Source organism: Juglans microcarpa x Juglans regia, chromosome 3S (genome assembly GCF_004785595.1).
Source record: "Juglans microcarpa x Juglans regia isolate MS1-56 chromosome 3S, Jm3101_v1.0, whole genome shotgun sequence".
NCBI lineage: Eukaryota > Viridiplantae > Streptophyta > Magnoliopsida > Fagales > Juglandaceae > Juglans > Juglans microcarpa x Juglans regia.
The window spans coordinates 2,863,784-2,884,189 of record NC_054599.1 but is presented as its reverse complement, the minus strand read 5'-3'; the positions used below and the strand labels follow the sequence as shown (position 1 = coordinate 2,884,189).

Sequence of the window (20,406 nt, the reverse complement as noted above, 5' to 3'; positions counted from 1 at the left end):
GGTCTGATTTTGTTCGATTTATTTGAATTGTGAATGAGTTTGCAGGTCGATCATAGAAATATATATATATACACACACACACACAACGATATATACACGTGAAAAATATGAGATATTGATCCTAAAAATGAAATCATTAAATAATGATAATAAAAAAAGGGATGATGGCTTTCTCTGCAAAAACTGGTTTACTTTCAGGTCAATTGTATCAGGTGGGCATGGGAGCACATCCAAGCTTTACAATTTACCTACCGAGTTTGACCCCATCCTCTTTCAAAATAGACGAGAAGGTCATGCATGCATGCACTTCTTCTTCACATTTTTCTAAGAATATTAAAAGTGATGATCTGTTATATATTAATCTCCAAACCATAAGATATTGTTTGGCGGAATTAGTTAATTAATCATGATTTGCCACATTTCTTTAAAACTATATAATTAGGTATTAATTATATTATTCCACCATAGGTACTGTTCCATAGCGTAATTTAAAAATAAGTAAAAAGAAAAAACAAAGATTAAACTTATCACTCCACTATATATATACTGATCTCAGGATTGCTTCCTTCTTTAAAAAAAATTATTATTTTTTTGAAAAATTATTAAACACTTTCAGAATAGGTATTCATGATATACTATCAATAGATGATATGCAATTAAAATTGCCTATATAAATATTTATTTTAATTAACATGATATATATATATATATAATTTATAATTGAAAAAAAAAAAGGATTGGAAAACATCGAGAGTACAAAAAGAATGACAATGACAGAGCAATCATATAAGTTCCATATATAACCTCCCATCATTACTTCAACCAAAAGATATTTAATAGCACTCAAGAGCATAATCTATATAAAAAAGTAATGAAAATCAACTCCTCATTCAATGTCATGTCCATGCTATATTTTGATGTCAAATTAACTGCTTAATGAATTACGGGCAATGAACAATTATGGCAAGAGGAGCACCATTTGTCAAGAGGAGCATCTTTGAGAAACTTGGGTTGTCTCATATGAGCAGCTTACAAGCCTGGATTATATAGACGGCATTTTTCCTAACTACACAGACACCGGCTACAATATGCTATATATGCATACAGGAAAGAGGAATGTCTTTGAGAAACTTGGGTTGTTCCATATCAGCGTACAAGCCTGGTTATATTTTTACATACATTCATACAACAGAATTGTTCCAACTATCCGAGACCGGCTACATTCAGGAATGTAGAAAGTCTAATCCTGCCACCAAAGCCTCAAGAGTGCAGCACTTGTTATTGCACAACTACATGTGTCAAGAACCTTAACATGTAATCATCATATCAACAAGCTTATTGTACTCTCATGTCCATGTCATTGAAAACATCAAAGATCTCCGAATCTTCCTCACAAGGTAATTCAACCATACGAAATTCATCAGCCACCAAATTACTGCAGAAAATAGCAACAATTGAGCCAAAAACTACCGATGACGATTAGTAGAGAACACAGTATTTAAAAAAATAGCCTACCTTAAACAGCACAAACGAAAACTCACGACCCGTTTTAGTTTCCTGTTGTAGAAGAAGAAATTGAAAGACCATCTGAAAAGAAAATAAGTGCGCCCAAGTCATATTGCAAATATGTAGACTAACGCCAATTAAGGATCAATCAAAACATACATGGCTCCCCTCTCCAAAAATGGATCAGCATCAGTGTCTGGATTGTAACTGTAAATTTCACATTCTGTTGACTTTACAACCTGCATCACAGGATATCATAAAATTGCCACTGGGTATGAGTGGCATCCAATCCTCCTCTTTTTTTTTTTTTTTTGAAGATGTGGAACTTCACCAAAGTAGGGCTCTTCGGACCCACCCCTTTGGAGTAAACTCCAAATACATGACCCCACCCACCACAACTTTGTATCAAGTAATCTAGGGAAACTCTTAGAATGGAATCAAACCCAAGATGCCCGAGTCTAAAGCTCATCTCAGGCCTGCCTTTTGACCACAAGTTTGTACCCTAAGGGGTCAATTCTCTAAACTAAGCTCACCTCATCCAAAGACTTGTACAAGGCCTCCAGCAGAGAACTGCTCCCATTGGTCTCAATCCATTCCTGCAATTGAATAGACCAACAAACCAACAATACCGGTCATTCAAGAACATGTAGATTTCTATTTTTCCTCAAAAAGGAAATGTGGTTAATTTATTGTTGCTAATAATATGCATAGCCCATGTACATAGGACATATACAAGAGAGACACCAAAGTACAATTAACAACTGATACAAGAAGGAAATGTGGTTAATTATTCCCCCACCCCATGTAACTCTTTGAAGAAAGAGAAGGGGCACATGCACATGACATTTAATAGGTTGAATAAGATTAAAATCTAATATAGCACTAGCTAGGCAAAAGTAATGTTCATAGAAACCTAACAAACATTATTATGGCAATACCTTTGAGGCTTCAAACATGTAGGTATCAACAATTTGCTTAAAAATGTCCCAGCTTTCCTCTGTGAAGAATTGGTGAGCTTTCACTGTACTAGAAAACCCCAACGATGTAGGCAACATAACAACATAAGGAAACCATAGAAAAGACCACAACAAATCATCTATAGTATGAATGACCACATTATGACTGTAAGAATGACAACATTAAGATGAGTAAATAAGCCAACCGTAAGAATGACCACATTATACTTGGGAAATGGAGAGATTTGAACTCTCAGCTCCTTCCAGAGCAACAGTCCTCTGAACTGTCTGTCAAACCATTTGACAACACTCCCACAGCAATCAAGACAGGATTATTTAGTGGGTTGCCAAGTCGCCAAATAAGCTGACCATGGCATTACCCGTAATCCTCCTTTCAGGCATATGTTAAATGAAAATGTCTTTATACAACATAACATACAGAGATACCTGAAGTCATAATCTGGATACATGTGATTGAGTGTAAGCACCAGGTAGATCAATGTCTTTCGGCTGGAATGAGCATAAATGAAAACCAGTCAAAGAAACATAAGAGATAACCTACACTTTCCAAGACAAATATGGCTAACATTTCCACCTGGTTCGGCTCAACAAGAAATCAGATGCTGAGGAAGAGTCTGTGTCTGATGAATTCCCGAGATAATCAAGGATCTGAAGTAAAAGTCAGAATCAAGCACAAACACAAAGTCCTAAAAATATAAACAACAAATCAAATCTGCTGTTGAATATAAAAAAGACATGTAAGACAAAATAATTAAGAAATTTATTCTCTTTTATTCAACAAATAAACAGGAGAAGAGCAAAGAATCCTAACAGCTGAAAAAAGAGTGGGAAAAATCTCAAAGGAAAAGGAAAAAGTCGAAAATGTTTTAAGGAAGTTGTCCATCATAATAATCAAACCTGCAATATATTTAACATGCCAGATTTACCTCATTCTCCAAGCTGACAGAGAGTTTCTTATCCGTTCCAGTGTGTTTGCCTAAAAGAAACAAAAGAGAACCAAGTCAATCTTGAATTAATAGCAAATACTTTTATAAGTTTAAAAAACAAAGTAGTAAACTTGTTCTTGTTACGTATATAATTTAGGTATTTCAATATTTAGATTGTATAGCAGAGAATTAGGCTAACTATAAATAAACTTAACGTGTATAGACACGTAACGTGTTACAAAGAAATCGGCAGAAATTAGGGGCTAAATTACGCTGAAATATCTAGCCAACGTTGTAACTCTTTTCTATAAATAATGAAAGAAACCTAATGGAAGAGGCATTCAGACCAAATTCACATGGTATCAGAGCCAGGTTCGATCCTGGGACCAGTGGGTTATGGGCCCACATGGCTTCGTGGGTTATTAGGTGAACTTGGTTTTCCTCAATTGCATCCCACTCCTCTTCATGCTGATAATACTAATACTATTCAGATCGCCGTTAATCCTGTCTTCCATGGGCGTACAAAACATATCGAAGTCGATTGCCATTCCATACGTGAATCCTTTGACAAACATGTGATTACTCTCCCTCACATTTCCACTAAACATCAAACTGCAGACATATTCACTAAAGCTCTTTCTCGGCACCGGCATCAGTTCTTGGTTGACAAATTGATGCTTCTTGATCCAACAACATCAATTTGAGGGGGGATGTTATGTATATAATTTAGGTCTTTCTATATTTAGATTGTATAGTAGAGAATTAGGCTAACTATAAATAGACTTAACGTGTATAGACACTTAATGTGTTATAGAGAAATCGACAGAAATTTGGGGCTAAAATTACGCTAAGATATCTAGCAAACATTGTAACTCTTTTCTATAAATAATGAAAGAAACCTAATGGAAGAGGCATTCAGACCAAATTGACAGTTCTTACATGAGTAAGCCTCAAGGCATCCTTTAATGGTACTGTCTCCAAGATTTAAATGAGTCAAGAAATCATTTAGCCTGAAAAAAGTAGAGAAATAAATGTTAATGCTGAAATCAGAGAAAAAGGTGCACTTATTGAAGTCAAATAAGTAGAGTTTAATTCTTTTACTTAGTTATTAAACAATTACCTGTCCAGAGGAGTGTACTCTAAGAACTTCATGGTGAGTATACTGCCAATGATTGCAATGATTTTGATGCAGTAGGTAATATACTAACACTAAAAATCTCCTGTTCGATAAACAACAACTATGAACAAATGGAAAATGTTAAACAAAGAAAGAACCATGAAATAGATCAGTTTAGCTTCTGGAAGCTACTAGATTGCAAAATGTTGGTCCTCAACAGCATGCATTTTTTTTTTTTTTTAAATATTTGTAAGATAAATTTTATGAACGATGGAAAAGTATATTATCCCGAGACACAGGAAGTATACATAAATCCACTCAACATACAACAACAAGCATATTTTATTTTTGACAACAGCAAGCATATTAAACAACTATAAGATCTTGAAATCCAAAACGGAAGCAGTTCCTGAAGATTTTTTTTTTATAAGTACAGTTCCTGAAGATTTGACACAACCAGACCTAATTATTGCCTGCCACTTGGCCAACTTTATGACTTTGCCAATAATAACCATAAAAATGATGACGATAATAATCAAGATAAAAACAAATTATGTAATATGAAAAAAGGACTTTAAGAATAAGCACATCTTGATACCTGATTGGACAGACAATTTATCTATCATCAACAAAACCCTAATTATACAGTGAAGCCCAACATCTAACCCTACCAACTTGATGCAACAAACAATAGAGAAGAAAAATAATAAGGAAAATGGAGAAAGGGAAAGTTTCTCCAATCGGAATCATGACCTCCAACAGCAAAAATTTTGTTCCCTTGTCAAATTCGTACCAAATGATTTTTTTCGCAATTAGAAGCCATCTGCTCACCATAAATACAGATTACCATCAGCTATCATCATCACAACTAATAGAAGACCCACATTATTTCCAGTTGACAATACCCACATCACCACCACCACTATTATCTTCCATTCTTTCCCGACATCATTAAACCCATCTCCACAAATATCTTCAACCATCCTCACCAACATTTCTTTATGCAGCCGTCACCATTGACAAAACCCATTTGCCCCTTTACTTTGTGCTTTCTCATTGCTCATTTGGTAGACATACGATGTGCCCAAATTTCCACCTGAGAACTCCACCCACCCACCCACCCACAATCCATGTCTTTCCAATTTTGTAATTCAAGTTCATCGTCATCCATTATTAACCTACTTTTGAAATAGAATATGGTGGCAACTGGGTATAGGTCAGTGGTTCCAAGGAAGCCCGCAATCCAATGATTCAACTCCCACAATTGCAAATATTTCTACCACTTCGACATTTTCTTCAATTATGAACCCAAGATTTTTGTTCCCCCGCAGAACAAAATATTAATCATTGGGCATCGGCCTGAGATTGCACTTAACTTCGGAGAAACAGTCCAACATCATAGAATTCAGTGTTTTGGTAATAATACTGCACTACCAACCTCAAACTGTAAATAAATTCAACAAAAAAAAAAAAAAAAAAAATACAAGTCCAACCAATAATCCCCTGTCAAACTATATCGTTGACTCTTAAATAACAACGACAAACGATGACCCACAAAAAAAGATAGGTAACTTAGCACTGCAAGTGCTATAATAAAGCAATAAACCCGCATATGTTCCATAAATCGGAGGTTAATACAAAAAGAGAAAGAAAGAACAAACAGGAATGAAAATACGACAGAGAAGCCGGAAAACAGACCAGATTGAACGAATTGAAAAGCAAAGGGAACAACTGAAGTACCCGTTGGAGCAGAATTCTGTCAAACTGCTGGAAAAACTTGAGCTCCCCGCTGTAATTCAGTGGATTTGGGTTGTGGCACGGCGGTTGATACAAAAGGTTTTAAACTTTAAAGAGCTCTAGATTTGAATATTCTATATTGGTGGATTTTGATTCGGGAATCGGGACAACGAGACATACGGTTGCTGGGAATGGAGTTTCGTGTGCGAGCGGACTAGCGGCGAGCAACGGCAAGAGGCCAGGTCGGCCTGGCCCATTCAGCCCAATTCGGCCCAACTTTGGAAAAAGGGATGTAAGAGTCCGTTTTACACCCAAAAGAAGGTTAAAATAATTCGATATCTTTTTTTTTTCTTCCTTTTTTGAAACAAATATGTATCTATATTCAATCGAAAAGTATCTTGTGAGGGAGGCCTATCCTGGAAGGGCCCTAGTCTAGGAAAGCCCAACCACGAAGTCCGGGCCGGAAGAGGGGAGCTAAAGACTCTAGGCCACAGAATCAAAGATCGAGCGCGCAACACCTTGCAGAAGGGTCCAAAATACGAAATTACCCGTCCAAGGGAGGAAGTTGGGAGCCCGGGGCGAGAGGATCGGGAAGTGAGCGCAGACCCAATCAAGATTGGTCTGTCGACTCAAGGCTCGGGAGTATCAGGAGGAATGCTTCGAGGGTCGACGAATTAACAAGCCTAATAACCGGGCCGGACGAGCACTACAGCGGCACGTGCCCGGTCCTAGAGTCACGGACCCAAGGCATGAGCCAACCCGAATCAGTGTCAGGGAATCCGGCAAGCAACGACACGTCCCACGAGCCAAGGACGGCTCGCTCGTGATCTGACACCTACTAGCATGACAGGGAAGTGGCGACCAGACAAACCTAGGACGACTGGCACAGCACGATCTCCCGCTAGGTCGTGGACTGACACCTACTGAAGTAATAGAGAATGAGTAGTGGTAGGTCTAACGTCTGACACACCACGATCTCCCTCAACAGAAGAGCCCGAATCAGGTATGAATAATGGAGAACCCTCCTATGGGAGAGTCTCAATTCAATTGGCTTAACAATCCAACCTTGTTCCATATTTCCTTCTTCTTCACCAAAGAATTATCCACTGACTTAGGCATCAGAGTGACCCCAGAGGCCACATGAGCCTCTCTTTCTTCTTAGTTGCAGGTGACTATGAGCTTGGGCTTTACGGAACTGTTCGGGCTACGAAACACAACAAAAACATATCCATTACAACTTTATCCTCTAAAACCAGACTACCTCAGAGTGTTATAATTTTAGCATCTCACAAACAAATACTCAAATAACCAAATTAACATAACTGGTTGTAATATGTAATTTAATATTGAATATCAGACAACCAAATCACCAAGAAATTATATGATTAACGTGATCGGTTTAGTTCTCTACTTTAAACACATAGAAACTCGAAAGCACGGTATATTCTCATGCAAGATCAAAATAAAAGCAAGAATAATAAAATAAATGCAAAATCAATACAAGAAATTATGTAGTTCGACTCTAATGGTCTACATCTTCGGCTAGAACAGTCTAGGAGTCTTTATTATTGAAGAATGCATCAAAACTTGAGTTTACAATCACTTACAACCATTGATCACCGCGCAAAATATGGATTGGTTCCTCATATTATCTTCTAACGAAACCACACTATAAAAACACACTTAATCATCTCCTCAAACTTCAATTTGATCTTGGTAAAACTAGGGTTTGAAAAAACCCCTTCTGTTTCTCTCCAGTATCGCACGCGGCTTCAAAGTAAAAGGTAAAGTATTTTTCTCTTCTGCATCTCATGATTCCCTTAGGCACAATTGCTTTTTATATATAAATATATATAATTACAACTTTGTCATTAGTTAAATATTACAAGTTTGCCATTAATCTATTTACAAAAGTGTCATTAATGAAATACAAATATAAAAACTTGACACATCTTTAAGAAATCTCTACCTTGACAAGTCTTTTATCTTTACAAAGTGATCTTCTTCTTCCTCTAAATTGTTCCTGCAAAGTAATTCAAACTCTAATAGCTCCTCATATTAATCAAATTTAGGCAATGCCTAAACTTGGTAGCTGGTAGGGATTTTGTCATCATATCATAAGGGTTTTTCTCAGTTAGAACCTTGTTTACTTTAACCTCTCCAGATGCTATTACATCTCTTACAAAATGAAGTCGAATGTCTATGTGTTTAGATCTTTCGTGGTATACTGAATTCTTGGCAAGATGTATAATGCTTTGGTATACTGAACTGTGATAACACCTTTAAATATGCCTAACTCGTGTGAAAAATCATTTAACCACATAGCCTCCTTTATTGCTTCTGTCATAGCAATATATTCAACTTCAGTTGTTGATAAAGCAACTACAGATTGTAAATTAGCTTTCTACTAATAGCCCCTCCAAATATTGTAAATATATACCCAGTCAAAGATTTTCCAGTATCCAAATTAGTAGCATAGTCAGAATCCAAAAATTCCTCTAACTCACTCCCCTGTTGCACATCCCTTCCAAACCTCAATTCTAGACATTGAGTTCCAATTAAGTACTGTAATACCCACTTTATAGCATGTCAATGTGGCTTCCCAGGGTTACTCATAAACTGACTTACCATGCTAACAGCATAGGTTAAGTCAAGTTTAGAGCATACCATAGCATACATGATAATTTCCACCATGCTTGCATAGGGTATATCTTGCATAAATCTAATGTCTTCCTCGGTTTTAGGAGCTTTATTTATTGACAGTTTTGAATGATGTCCTATTGGCGTGCTAGCAAGTTTTAAATTAGACATGTCAAACCTGTTGAGGATCTTGGTGATATAGTTTTTCTGAGATAGATAGAGAAGTCCTTTTTTCCTATCTCTAACTATTTCCATACTTAATATCATTTTAGCTGGCCCAAGTTCCTTCATCTCAAATTCTATTTTCAGTATACATTTGACTTTCTCAATTAGATCGGCATCCGTACATGCTATAAGCATGTCATCTACATACAAGAGTAAGTAGATAATGTGGTCTCCGGAATGCCTAAAGTACACACAACTATCATAATGGCTCATTTAAACCCATTGTCCAATATATGAGAGTCAAATCTTTTGTACTATTGCCTTAGGAACTGTTTAAGTCCAATAAATGAATTTTTAAGTAAACAGACATGATCAATGTTGGACTCATTTACATAATCTTCAAGGGGTTGCATGTAAATAGTCTCATCTAGTTCACCGTGCAAGAAAGCTGTTTTTATATCTAATTGCTCCAAGTGTAAATCTTCATAAGCAGTCTAGGATAGAATTAACCTTATTGAACTGTGTTTAACAACAGGTGAAAAAATTTCATTAAAATCTATCTCTTCCCTTTGAGTGAATCCCTTTGCTACCAGTCTAGCCTTATACTTAGGACCCTTAACTCCTGGTATGCACTCTTTTCTTTGGTAGATCCATTTAGACCATACCAACTTAGCCTTTTTAGGCTTAATGACCATTTCTCAAACATGATTCTTTTTCAAAGAATCTATTTCTTCATCCATGGTCTGTACCTATTTATGAGACTCAATACTTTCCATGTCTTCCTTGTAGGATCTAGGATCCATTTTTACAACTTCATCTGCTATGGTCAAAGCATAAACAGTCATCTCAACTTGACCATACCTCTTGGAGGGTTTTATAACCCTCTTTTTTCTATCCTTAACCAAGTTGTATGAATTAACTCCACCTTAGTTCTCATCACCTAAAGTGGAAGTTTGAGTCTTAGCATCCTGACCTTCTAATTTTCTCAAATTATTGTCAGGTTGCTCCACCTCAAGATCTATCTTCTCAGGGTTAATATCTTGAGTGGGTTCAAGTTTTTTAATTTTCACTCGAGCCATTTCATGTTCATTAAAAACCACATCTCTACTAATGGCACATTTTTGTATCCCTGGCTCATCAATCCATAACTTGTACCCTTTTACTCCTTCAGGGTACCCTACAAAAATATATTTCATAGCCCTTGGTTTCAGTTTGTCAGTTCTGATGTGAGCATACGCAACACACCCAAACACGCTTAAGTAGTCATAGTTAGAAGATTTTCCAATCCACATTTCTTGAGGAGTCTTAAACCCTATGGTTGTAGAAGGACTCCTATTAATTAAATGGACTGCAGTTGTGGCAACTTCAGCCCAAAAAGATTTAGGAAGTCTCGAGTTTGATAGTAAGCATCTAACCCTCTCCAATATGGTCATATTCATCCTCTTAGCTAAATCATTCTGTTGAGGGTTTCCCTTACTGTTTTATGCCAAGTCATACCCTCATTCTAACAAAACTGATTGAATTCACTTGAGAGATACTCAAGCCCATTGTCAGTTCTTAATTTCCGAACCTTCATTAATTCTTGAGTTTCTACCAATTTCTTTCATTCCTTGAATTTCTCAAAAGTGTCACTCTTATTTTTAAGAATGTACAACCACACTTTTCTAGAATAGTCATCAATTATAGAGAGGAAATAACTTCCCCCTCCATGTGAGTTGTATCTGGACTCCAAATGTCCGAGTGCACATAGTCCAGGGTTTGTTTTGTAGGATGAGTGGCTGTTTTAAAACTTACCCTTTTTGCTTTCCCAATGATGCAATCCTCACAAAAAAAATAAATTTTTTAGTTTTTTCTCACCTAGCAACCCTTGCTTATAGAGTTCTAAAAGTCTCTTGTGACTCACGTGACCTAACCTTTTGGGTCATAGAACAACCCTATCATCACCCTTCTCTAGGATAGAAGAAACCTCACCTATAATAGTTTTCCTAGTGACAGTATACAATCCATTTTTAATGACTCATTTCATCACGATGAGTGAACCCTTAGCAACCCTCAAAGATCCATATTCAGATTTAAAAGTGTACCCGGATTGGTCTAACAAACCTAGCGAGATTAGGTTCCTTTTTAATTTAGGTATGTATCTAACGTCAATTAAGAGTCTTTCAATACCATCATGGAGCCTTAGTCTCATTGACCCTATACCCTGAATTTTACAAGATTTATTGTTGCCAAGCATCACAAACCCCCATCTAAACTATTGAAAATTTCAAACCATGTTTTATTAGGACACATGTGAAAAGAATATCCTGAGTCAATGATCAATTCTTTTCTTGAATCAACCTCGGACACATTTAGAACCTCGGCACTCTCATACCCATCACTCACAACCGAAACATTCCCCTCCTCCTTAGACCCATCTCCTGTGTTAGATTTCTTATTTGGGCAATCTCTTTTGAAATGGCCATCTTTGTGACATAGGAAGCATTTTAATTTCTTCCCTTTAGACTTAGACTACATCTCACATTGTTTTACTGTTATTTCCCTTTTGATCTCTTTTTTCAGCTCTCCCTCTCACAGTCAAGCCCTCGACAGCTTCAAATTTTATTTCAGACATGGCTTGTAATTCCCTGGAGTGTAATACAACATGAATCTCATCTAAGGTCAGTATTTCCTTCCCATACATCATGATCTCTTTCAAACTAGCATAAGAATTATCCAGAGAGCTCAACAATAGAATTGCTCGATCTTCATCATCAATTTTAATATCAATATTTGTCAAATCTAAAATAATTTTATTAAAAACATTGAGATGGTCAGAAATCGATATACCTGCGGACATCTTGAATATGTAGAGCTTTGTTTTCTTGTACAGTCAGTTGGCCAGAGATTTTTTCATGTAGAGGCTCTTTAATTTCAACCAGATTCCAGCAGCGGTGTCTTCGTTGGCTACCTCCCTTAGAACTTTTTCTCCGAGAGAAAGAATGAGTTGTTGTGAGCCTTTCTCAAGATTTCTTTCTTATCATTCTCTTCAACAGATTTCATATTCTTTTCTCCAAGAAGAGCTTCTTGGAGACCTTGTTGAGTGAAAATGGCTTTCATCTTAATCCTCCACAACTCAAAATCATTTTTCCATCAAACTTTTCGATATCAGACCTTGCAATCCCCATCGAACCAAAGCTTTTAATACCACTTGTTATAATTTCAATCTTTCACAAAAAAATATTCAAATAACCAAATTAACGTAACTGGTTGTAATATGTAATTTAATATTGACTATCAGACAACCAAATCACCAAGAAATTATATGATTAATGTGATCGGTTTAGTTCTATACTTTAAATACATGAGAAACTCGAAATCACATTATATACTCATGCAAGATAAAAATAAAAACAAGAATAATAAAATGAATGCGAAATTAACATAAGAAATTATGTGGTTCAACCCTAATGGTCTATATCCAAGGCATGAACAGTCTAGGAGTCTTTATTATTGAAGAATACATCAAAACTTGAGTTTATAATCACTTACAATCATTGATCACCGCACAAAATATGGATTGTCTTCCTCATATTATCCTTTAACGAAATCACCCCATAAAACACGCTTGATCATCTCCACAAGTTTCAATTTGATCTTGGTAAAACTAGAGTTTGAAAAAAACCCTTCTGTTTCTCTCCAATATCGCACACGGCTTCAAAGGAAAAGGTAAAGTATTTTTTTCTTCTGCATCTCATGATTCCCGTAGGCACAATTGCCTTTTATATACAAATATATATAATTACAACATTGTGATCAATTAAATATTACAAATTTGCCATTAATCTATTTACAAAAGTGCCATTAATGAAATACAAATATAAAAACTTGACACATCTTCAACACAGGGCCATCTTTCATCCAAACAATTTCTTCATCTACATCTAAAACAAACTTAACTAGAAAATAACTTCATATATATAGGCATACGAGTTCTTCTCCTCAACTACCCTTCTATTTATACACCGCACCTGCTGAGGTGTTTTTTTTATATATTTTTTTTACTGCTAACCTAAACTAAATACATGTGTTTTGCCTATTGAACTCTATTTCAATTTTTTTTTCAAATTTTTTTCACCCTATCTGAACTCTATTTCGATCCCCCCCCCCCCCGACGTTTCTCCCCTCCACCCGCATTCTCTCATCTGCCAATCTCACTTACATCTTCTACGTCCACCATCATCTGGGGCCGTCGAGAAAAACGACTCACTAAAAGCCCCAATTGATCCAACACATACTGTGTTCGGCTTATCTCCATTTATCTTTGTCCATAGACATTGGTTGCAGCCTTCTCCACAATCGAAACTTTGGATGTGTTTTTGGTTGTCTTCAACTCTTTTACATAGGTATGTCTTCTTTTCTATACCTAGCTAAATTCTCAACAAAGTTAAAGGAAAGAGATTGTTGTCGCCCCCTCTAATTTTCTATCTAATTCCATTTTTTGTGACTTACCAACTTCTTGAGATTATATTAAAAGTAATTATTAAAGGAAAAAATATAATTATGTTAATTATAAAAGTTTGGTCGACTTTGACGTTGTAAGTGGTGATTTAGTAGCTGAATGATAACATGGGTAGCTCATGGGTGGTTTGTTGTTTGTTTTTGTTTTGTTTTTTAATGTGCTTTTTTATTGGTTTGTTGGATTTGTGGTTGGTTGTTGATTTTTCTGTTTTTTGGATCTACAGTGGTTGGTTGTAGTTGGTTGCTATTTTGGACATTATTATGATGCTCAAAGAAAATTGTTTGCACCTAAGGTGAGACAAAATAAAGAGTTTGTATAAAAAATGAAAGAGAGTGAGCATTAGAGTGCACCAAGCCTTCTACATTGATTTCACCGACCCAATTGAAATAGCGTGATGGGCAAAGAGAAAGATGGAAGGCCACCTAGGCTTCTACATCGATTTTACCGACCCAGTTATGATACACATTGGTCATTTGGATATGTCGTTGTGTCTCATATTTCCATTTACTTAATGCATTGCTTATTTGTGTATTATAGGGATGTTATTATCTCAAATATCCATACAACCTACCATTTATGATGCATTTAAATACATATCCAAATTTATATCCGTACCATTGAGGTAGATGCCTTTTATTTTTTAAAAATATTTTTTCATATGTGCATTTGAGTATTTCTAACACCATGCCTGCTTGCAGTATCCACCAACTATGCCACATTTTGGATCAAATATGTCCTATTCTTCGTTGAGTAATCCGAAAGAGTTGAGATAATTTCAAGAGCCTATCAAGGTAGATGTCTTTTATTTTTTAAAAATCTTTTTTCGTATGTGCATTCGAATCTTTCTAACACCGCACCTAATTATAGCATCCACCAACTATGCCATCTTTTGGACCAACTATGATCTACCTTCCGTCGAGTAATCCAGAGGAGTTGAGATGATTTCAAGAGTTTATCTAGGTAAATGTCTTTTATTTATTTTTTTAAATCTTGTTTCGTACGTGCGTTTCAATCTTTCTAACACCATGCCTAGTTGCAGCATCCACCAATCATGGCTTACTCTCTGTTAAGTAATTTAGAGGAGTTGAGACGACTTGAAAAGACTCTCTAACATGTAAGTGATTAATCAATTGTGCCTAATAGTGCTGAAAGTTAAAGAATGTTGGAAGTGCATCATACGACTGATCAAAGCTATCATATTACTAACGATATTGGACTTTTAACTTGATAAACTAACATTCATTGTATATAATATTAATGCTAATCCCAACCATACATTTTCATTTTTTAGAAACTTCATCCAACGTAAATAAAGAGGCAGAGGTAGAGAGGACTAATGAAGTATCAGATGATGATGAATGAGTTGAAGAGCCAGAATTTGGTATAGAGTTTGCCACTGAGAAAGAGCTTCTGGCTATTACAAATAATATGCAAAGTAATTGGAGTTTGGGTGTGAAGACATTTAGGACGAAGATAGAGGCAGATGAGAGTGCAAAATATGTAACAATTAGGTGTGCGCATGATGAAAAGTACCATCCTAGTCACAACAATCAGTCGAGGCCATCACCAACAATTAAAATGGATTGTAAGGTGAATGTAAATGCTCACTTGGTGAATGGAGTATGAGTTTTGACCACTCTTGAGATTGCTTACAATCATAGTACTGTCAACCCACATAAGTCCATATTTTTTAGATCTCACAAGTGTTGTAGGATGAAATTGTGGAGAAGTTGCGAAGATGATTGTTTGTTGTGAATTTATGAGGATGAAATTGTGTAGCCTGTTGATTTCTTTAAAAGATTTAATAAAATATTATATGAATGTTGTTTTTCCTTGTTTTCAAGATGTATAATATTATTCCAAAATGATCCAGTACCATTATCAGTCATCTCACAAATCATAAATTTAACATCCATTACCATACATATTCATAATGATATTCATAGAGAGTATAGCGTTATAATTACCGTCCGAACCATCTATTTACAATCAACAGTAGCGCCATATATCTATAGTCTGAGCCAATAAAAAACTATTAAAATAAATAGCTACCAATACAAACACAATAGTATACGTGTATATCTATTCTATACAATCCACTTTCTAAGTTCTTCCTCTTGCTTGTGAAGACCATTCTCTCTCTATTAGATCTTTTTCTTTATGAGCTTCATATTTACTCAACAATACATCATCTTCCCTCTTTCAAACTACATTCTCTCTTGTCTGAATTTTCTCTTCTACCAATTGAACTATATATATCCATATGAAGAATTGATATATTACTTATCACTGCATACAATTTAAGAATTTTAAATGTTAAATATGACAAATTCAAAAGTAATTTATTGTGTTATACTTTGGACATGCATAAAATTTTCTTCCAATATTTTTGTTAGTTTAGGAGGTCTTTAGTAGTATTTTCAAACCACACCAACAAATTGGTGATTTCGTTAGAAGCACATCAACTACACATGATGATGATTGACTCGATGTCATAGGTAATCTAAATGAGAACAAAACTAAATGATAGTGAAAGCAAGCAAAATGTCCATGCTAAACAAAAAAAATTAGTCATCTCTCTAATATTTCAATTGCCCTACAAAACTCAAAAAAGCCAGTCATAAGAATTTCAAAAGCATAACTTCCAAAACATCCAAACTCCTCAAATTAAAAACTTTTTCAACATGGGGCTTGAAACTGCACCAAGCATGGAACATATGGTTTCATCACATTTTCGTAACATTTTATCTGTCATTACTATTATGGTTAGATATTGAACTTTCAATCTCACACTGTCAAAGAACAACAACAACAATTGCACAGACATAAATTTTAGAATGTATGGATGTCAAGTAACTTCAATACTACACATTATATTCAAGTATTAGTTTTGTAACTGAAACACCTATTTTCTAGGCTAGAACATCTTCCCTTATACAATAATTTACTGACTGCTACTGGCAAAGCTCTCTCTCTCTCTCTCTCTATGTCTCTACCACGCACACGCACACACATTAACTGCTATACCATTAAAAAATTTTGAAATTAGAAAAGGACCTCAAGCTACAAGTGTTGCTAACCAAACTTCAGTTTTTTCACCAGGTAGGAGTTATCTTTAACTATTTAGTAGCAACACATCAACAAACAACTGCAAAAAAAAAAAAAAAAATCTATATTTTAGTTTTGAAAGTGCACTGCCCAATGCTAAAATGTTATTCTTGCTACTATGTCCAGGGAACAAGGACATAAATTTGACCATTGGGAATATTTTCGTATTCGTGTAAGACTGAAAATTTCAGACACACACAATGTCCTTTTAGCTAAGTAATTTCATCAAATAGCTGATGGTCGCAAAAAAAAAAAAAAAAAAGAAACATATTCAAACATTCATGCAAAAATTAACACAAAACAACCTCCATACAAAATGTTACACACAACACCAGTTTACAATCACGTCTAACCAAACAAAAATCAATGTATATATATACACAAGAAAAACTATCTTACCCTGTCATTGTACTGGGGAACCATAAACCAAGATTTGGCCGAAAGCTTATTGTGATGTGGCCACAGATCTGGACTCAGGCATTGTTTCTCTTCAACATCAACTTGAGTTCGCATATCTAGTCTATACACAATTTCGAGTTTGCAATAATTGACTTTGCCCTAGAATCACATAGAGGAGCACGGAAGGAAAAGAGAGAGAGAGAGAGAGAGAGAGAGAGGAGGAAGTCAAGATGAGAGAAAGGAGCACAGGAAGAAAGTTAGAAATTTTTAGACGACGAGCACGAGATCTATTTTTCCCTACTCTGTTGAGAACTGTGATTTGGCCACCTAGACTGTGTTCGCCACGTCAGGTGTGCAATGTAGGAAAATAAAACCGGCAGCCGAATAGATTTTTCCTTAGGCATATAATAATGGAAAAATCAACTTGAAAGGTCAGTCAGACCACATTACACACCCGTGTACATGAAAAATCTAGTCTACTATGCCCATTTTGGATATTGAGTTGAGTTGAGATGAGTTGAATTCTTTATGAATAATAGTGAGTTAAGATGGTGGAGTGAGTTTTGTAAAACCCACTTAAGATGAGTTTAGATGTGTTTGGATGTTAAGATGAGTTTAGATGTATTTATGGGAAGTCGAAAAAAGTTATGGGTCCCGTATGTAAAGATGTGTTGAGTTGAAAAAAGTTGTGGGTCCCACGTGTAAAGAGATTTTGAGTTGAGATGAGTTCAATAATTTAAAAGTTGGGTGTTTGGATGTTAGCCTCACAACCAAGTGATATGTATAGATTAAGATTTGATTTGTTTCTCAAATTCAAGTTCTCCCCTTTCTGTCGCTTCTCTCTCTCTCAATTTCATTATTTTCCGCTGCTCTCTTAATTTAGAAAATCAACTTTCTCGTTCGACCAATTCTAGGACAAACCCCCTTGTGCGACCATGTCGAAAGTCTAGGGCAAACTTCTTCCCCTATTGCTTCCTCCTTCATCATGTCTCAATATCAGTGGAAATTAAAAAGCCATTCAACCTTTGAAAACCCAGTTGAAACCACTAAGCTTAAGGTCTGCATGAAAATCAATGGTAATAAAAAAAAATGAAAAAAAAAAACTCAATCATGCAAACATATTCAAGTTGAGAATAATAGAAGAAGAGATGAAGCAGTGGATGCTCCAAGGGAACTGATAGAGCTAATCGAGATAGAAAAAGCTCCACTTGGAGGAGGTTCATTGATAGGAGCTGGAGAAAGGTTTACTTTGATTGTCTAACGACGATGACTTTTCACCAGTGGATGCTGGATCTGGGGTTATTTCTGTTGAGCCCAAAGGTGAAGGAGAAACTATTTTTGTTTGGTTGCTTCTATATACTAGCACGACGGAAACCCTTCAAAAAGATTATAGAAAAGATGAAAGTTTTACAATTTCTACTTAAATTTTTAGTCCATATGTACAGAAATGGTAGACAATCCCTTTCAATCTTTCAAACTTGTACGAAATTTGTAGTCCATATATACATAAATGACGAGACCCTTTGAAATGAGATTGTTGTTTCATATTTCAAAACGCGCATTTTAGGTAAAAAAAAAAAAAAAGCTAGCAGGTGTGCGGTGTAAGTACTCCGATTAGAAGAACTCGTATGACAACACAATGAACAAATGCAAGTCTTATGACTTATGACATGTGCTTGATATGGTTTTAGGTGCTCAATCAGAGATAGGCAGAGACTAGCAAGACTAAGCTATAGTTCAACCACGACCTTCTATGCTAGATAGAAATAATAAGTACGATAGGTTGGCCTTCCATGCTAGATAGGAACAATAAGAACAACATGTTGACTTATAATTTAACTAGTATATTTTTTCTTTATAGTAAGTGAAAAAAAGGGAGGGTGAGGCCATGAGTTTTGAACCGCATAGAGGAGTTATCTCTTTATAAAGGAAAAATTTGATTGTAAGTGGATTTGCGTACTAATACGCGCACCAATGCTGAGGTGAAAATATAAACTTTAATGAAACGATCTCTTTCTTTCTTTCTTTAATTAATATCTGACAAAATAATCCACGTCAATATTAGTATATAGATTTATTTGCAAATTTATTTATACGTAGAAGAGCTCATTTATAAAAATAAAGAAAATATTAATTATGAGCTAATCGTCATGATAACATGTAAGTAATGCAAAATTTGATAACGCGTACGTAACACACAATTAAAAGAAATGAATAAGAGGAATGGGTTTTGTCCTCTTGACATTCCTAATTCATCACATCTTATTTAAAGTCTATGCAAAAGAGTTTTACCAATAAACTAAGGGCATGTTTGGATAAGAAGATGATATAAGAAAATTATGTAAATAGTAGTGAAATGATTTGAGAATAATAGTTAAATAATTTAAGTTGAAATGTTTTATTGAGTTTTGAGAGAGGAAAAGAAAACGTTGAATAAAAATATTATAAATTTATAATATTGTTTGAATATAATTTATTAACATTAATTTTCTTTTAAATTTGAAAAAATTATATTATTTTTTGTGTTTTGTTTAAAAATTTAATAAAGTTATAATAATTAAATAATGATCAGATTAAAAAGTTAAAAATTTAAAATTGAAATGTATTTTATGTTTGAGTGATGTTTAGAGAGAAAATTATGAAAAATTTTAAAATGAGATAAGATAAAATCATTTCATTTTCTAAACAAGCCCTAAGACTACCAACACAAATATGATAAAATAAAAATATTGACCTACAAAAAGTTTATAGGAGGAAAATAGTGAGTAAACAGTGGCCATTGCCTATATCATTGTTTGAACTCCATTTATTTTTTGTGTACATATCACTGTTGATAAAAAAAAAAAAGAGTTGGTAATAGAACCAAATATACATACTCAAAATGCTTTTGTTAATTTTTTTTTTTTTTGAAGTTTTCTCATAACATACCAAATTTCGACTATGAAATTTAAAATTTAAGAAATATTTTAGAAATATAATGAGTATTTTAGGACTAGTTTGAGAATACAAGTGTTCTAAAATATTTTTAAATATTTGTTTTTAAATATCACTCAAACATAAAATACACATCAATTTCAAATATTCAACTTTTTTATCTAATCATTACAATTTTTTAAATTTATAAAAAAATACAACTTTTCAAAATTTATAAAAAAATTATATTAAAAAATTATATTCAAATATTTTTTTTATTTTATAATATTTTGATTTAATTTTTTTCTTATTTCTTAAAATATAATAAAATATTTTAACTCAAGATTATTAGATATTTTGTGTTTGCTGACGAACCCATACCGTTTTTTATTTTTTTTTTGAAAAATTACCATTTTA

At 34.6% G+C, this 20,406-nt stretch overlaps 1 protein-coding gene across 1 annotated transcript; it reads right to left on the bottom strand.

The window, feature by feature from the left end:
• Positions 1 to 1,335: 1,335 nt before the first annotated feature.
• On the bottom strand, positions 1,336 to 4,561 carry LOC121257854 (repressor of RNA polymerase III transcription MAF1 homolog). Its single transcript, XM_041159103.1, has 10 exons — positions 4,530 to 4,561; positions 4,349 to 4,419; positions 3,410 to 3,459; positions 3,058 to 3,131; positions 2,910 to 2,972; positions 2,445 to 2,532; positions 2,040 to 2,102; positions 1,666 to 1,745; positions 1,516 to 1,587; positions 1,336 to 1,435 (listed from the first exon to the last, which is right to left on the bottom strand). Exons 1-10 carry the CDS (start codon positions 4,559 to 4,561, stop codon positions 1,336 to 1,338), a joined length of 693 nt encoding a protein of 230 aa, XP_041015037.1.
• Positions 4,562 to 20,406: the final 15,845 nt, after the last annotated feature.

Bases quoted from the DNA above. Each gene is read 5' to 3' on its own strand.
- LOC121257854 (XM_041159103.1), bottom strand. From the start codon at position 4,561: ATGAAGTTCTTAGAGTACACTCCTCTGGACAG. The intron at 4,420-4,529 runs GTAATTGTTTAA...TACTTTTTTCAG, and splicing joins GAGTACACTCCTCTGGACAG to GCTAAATGATTTCTTGACTC. The intron at 3,132-3,409 runs GTAAATCTGGCA...CTTTTACTTCAG, and splicing joins CTGTCAGCTTGGAGAATGAG to ATCCTTGATTATCTCGGGAA.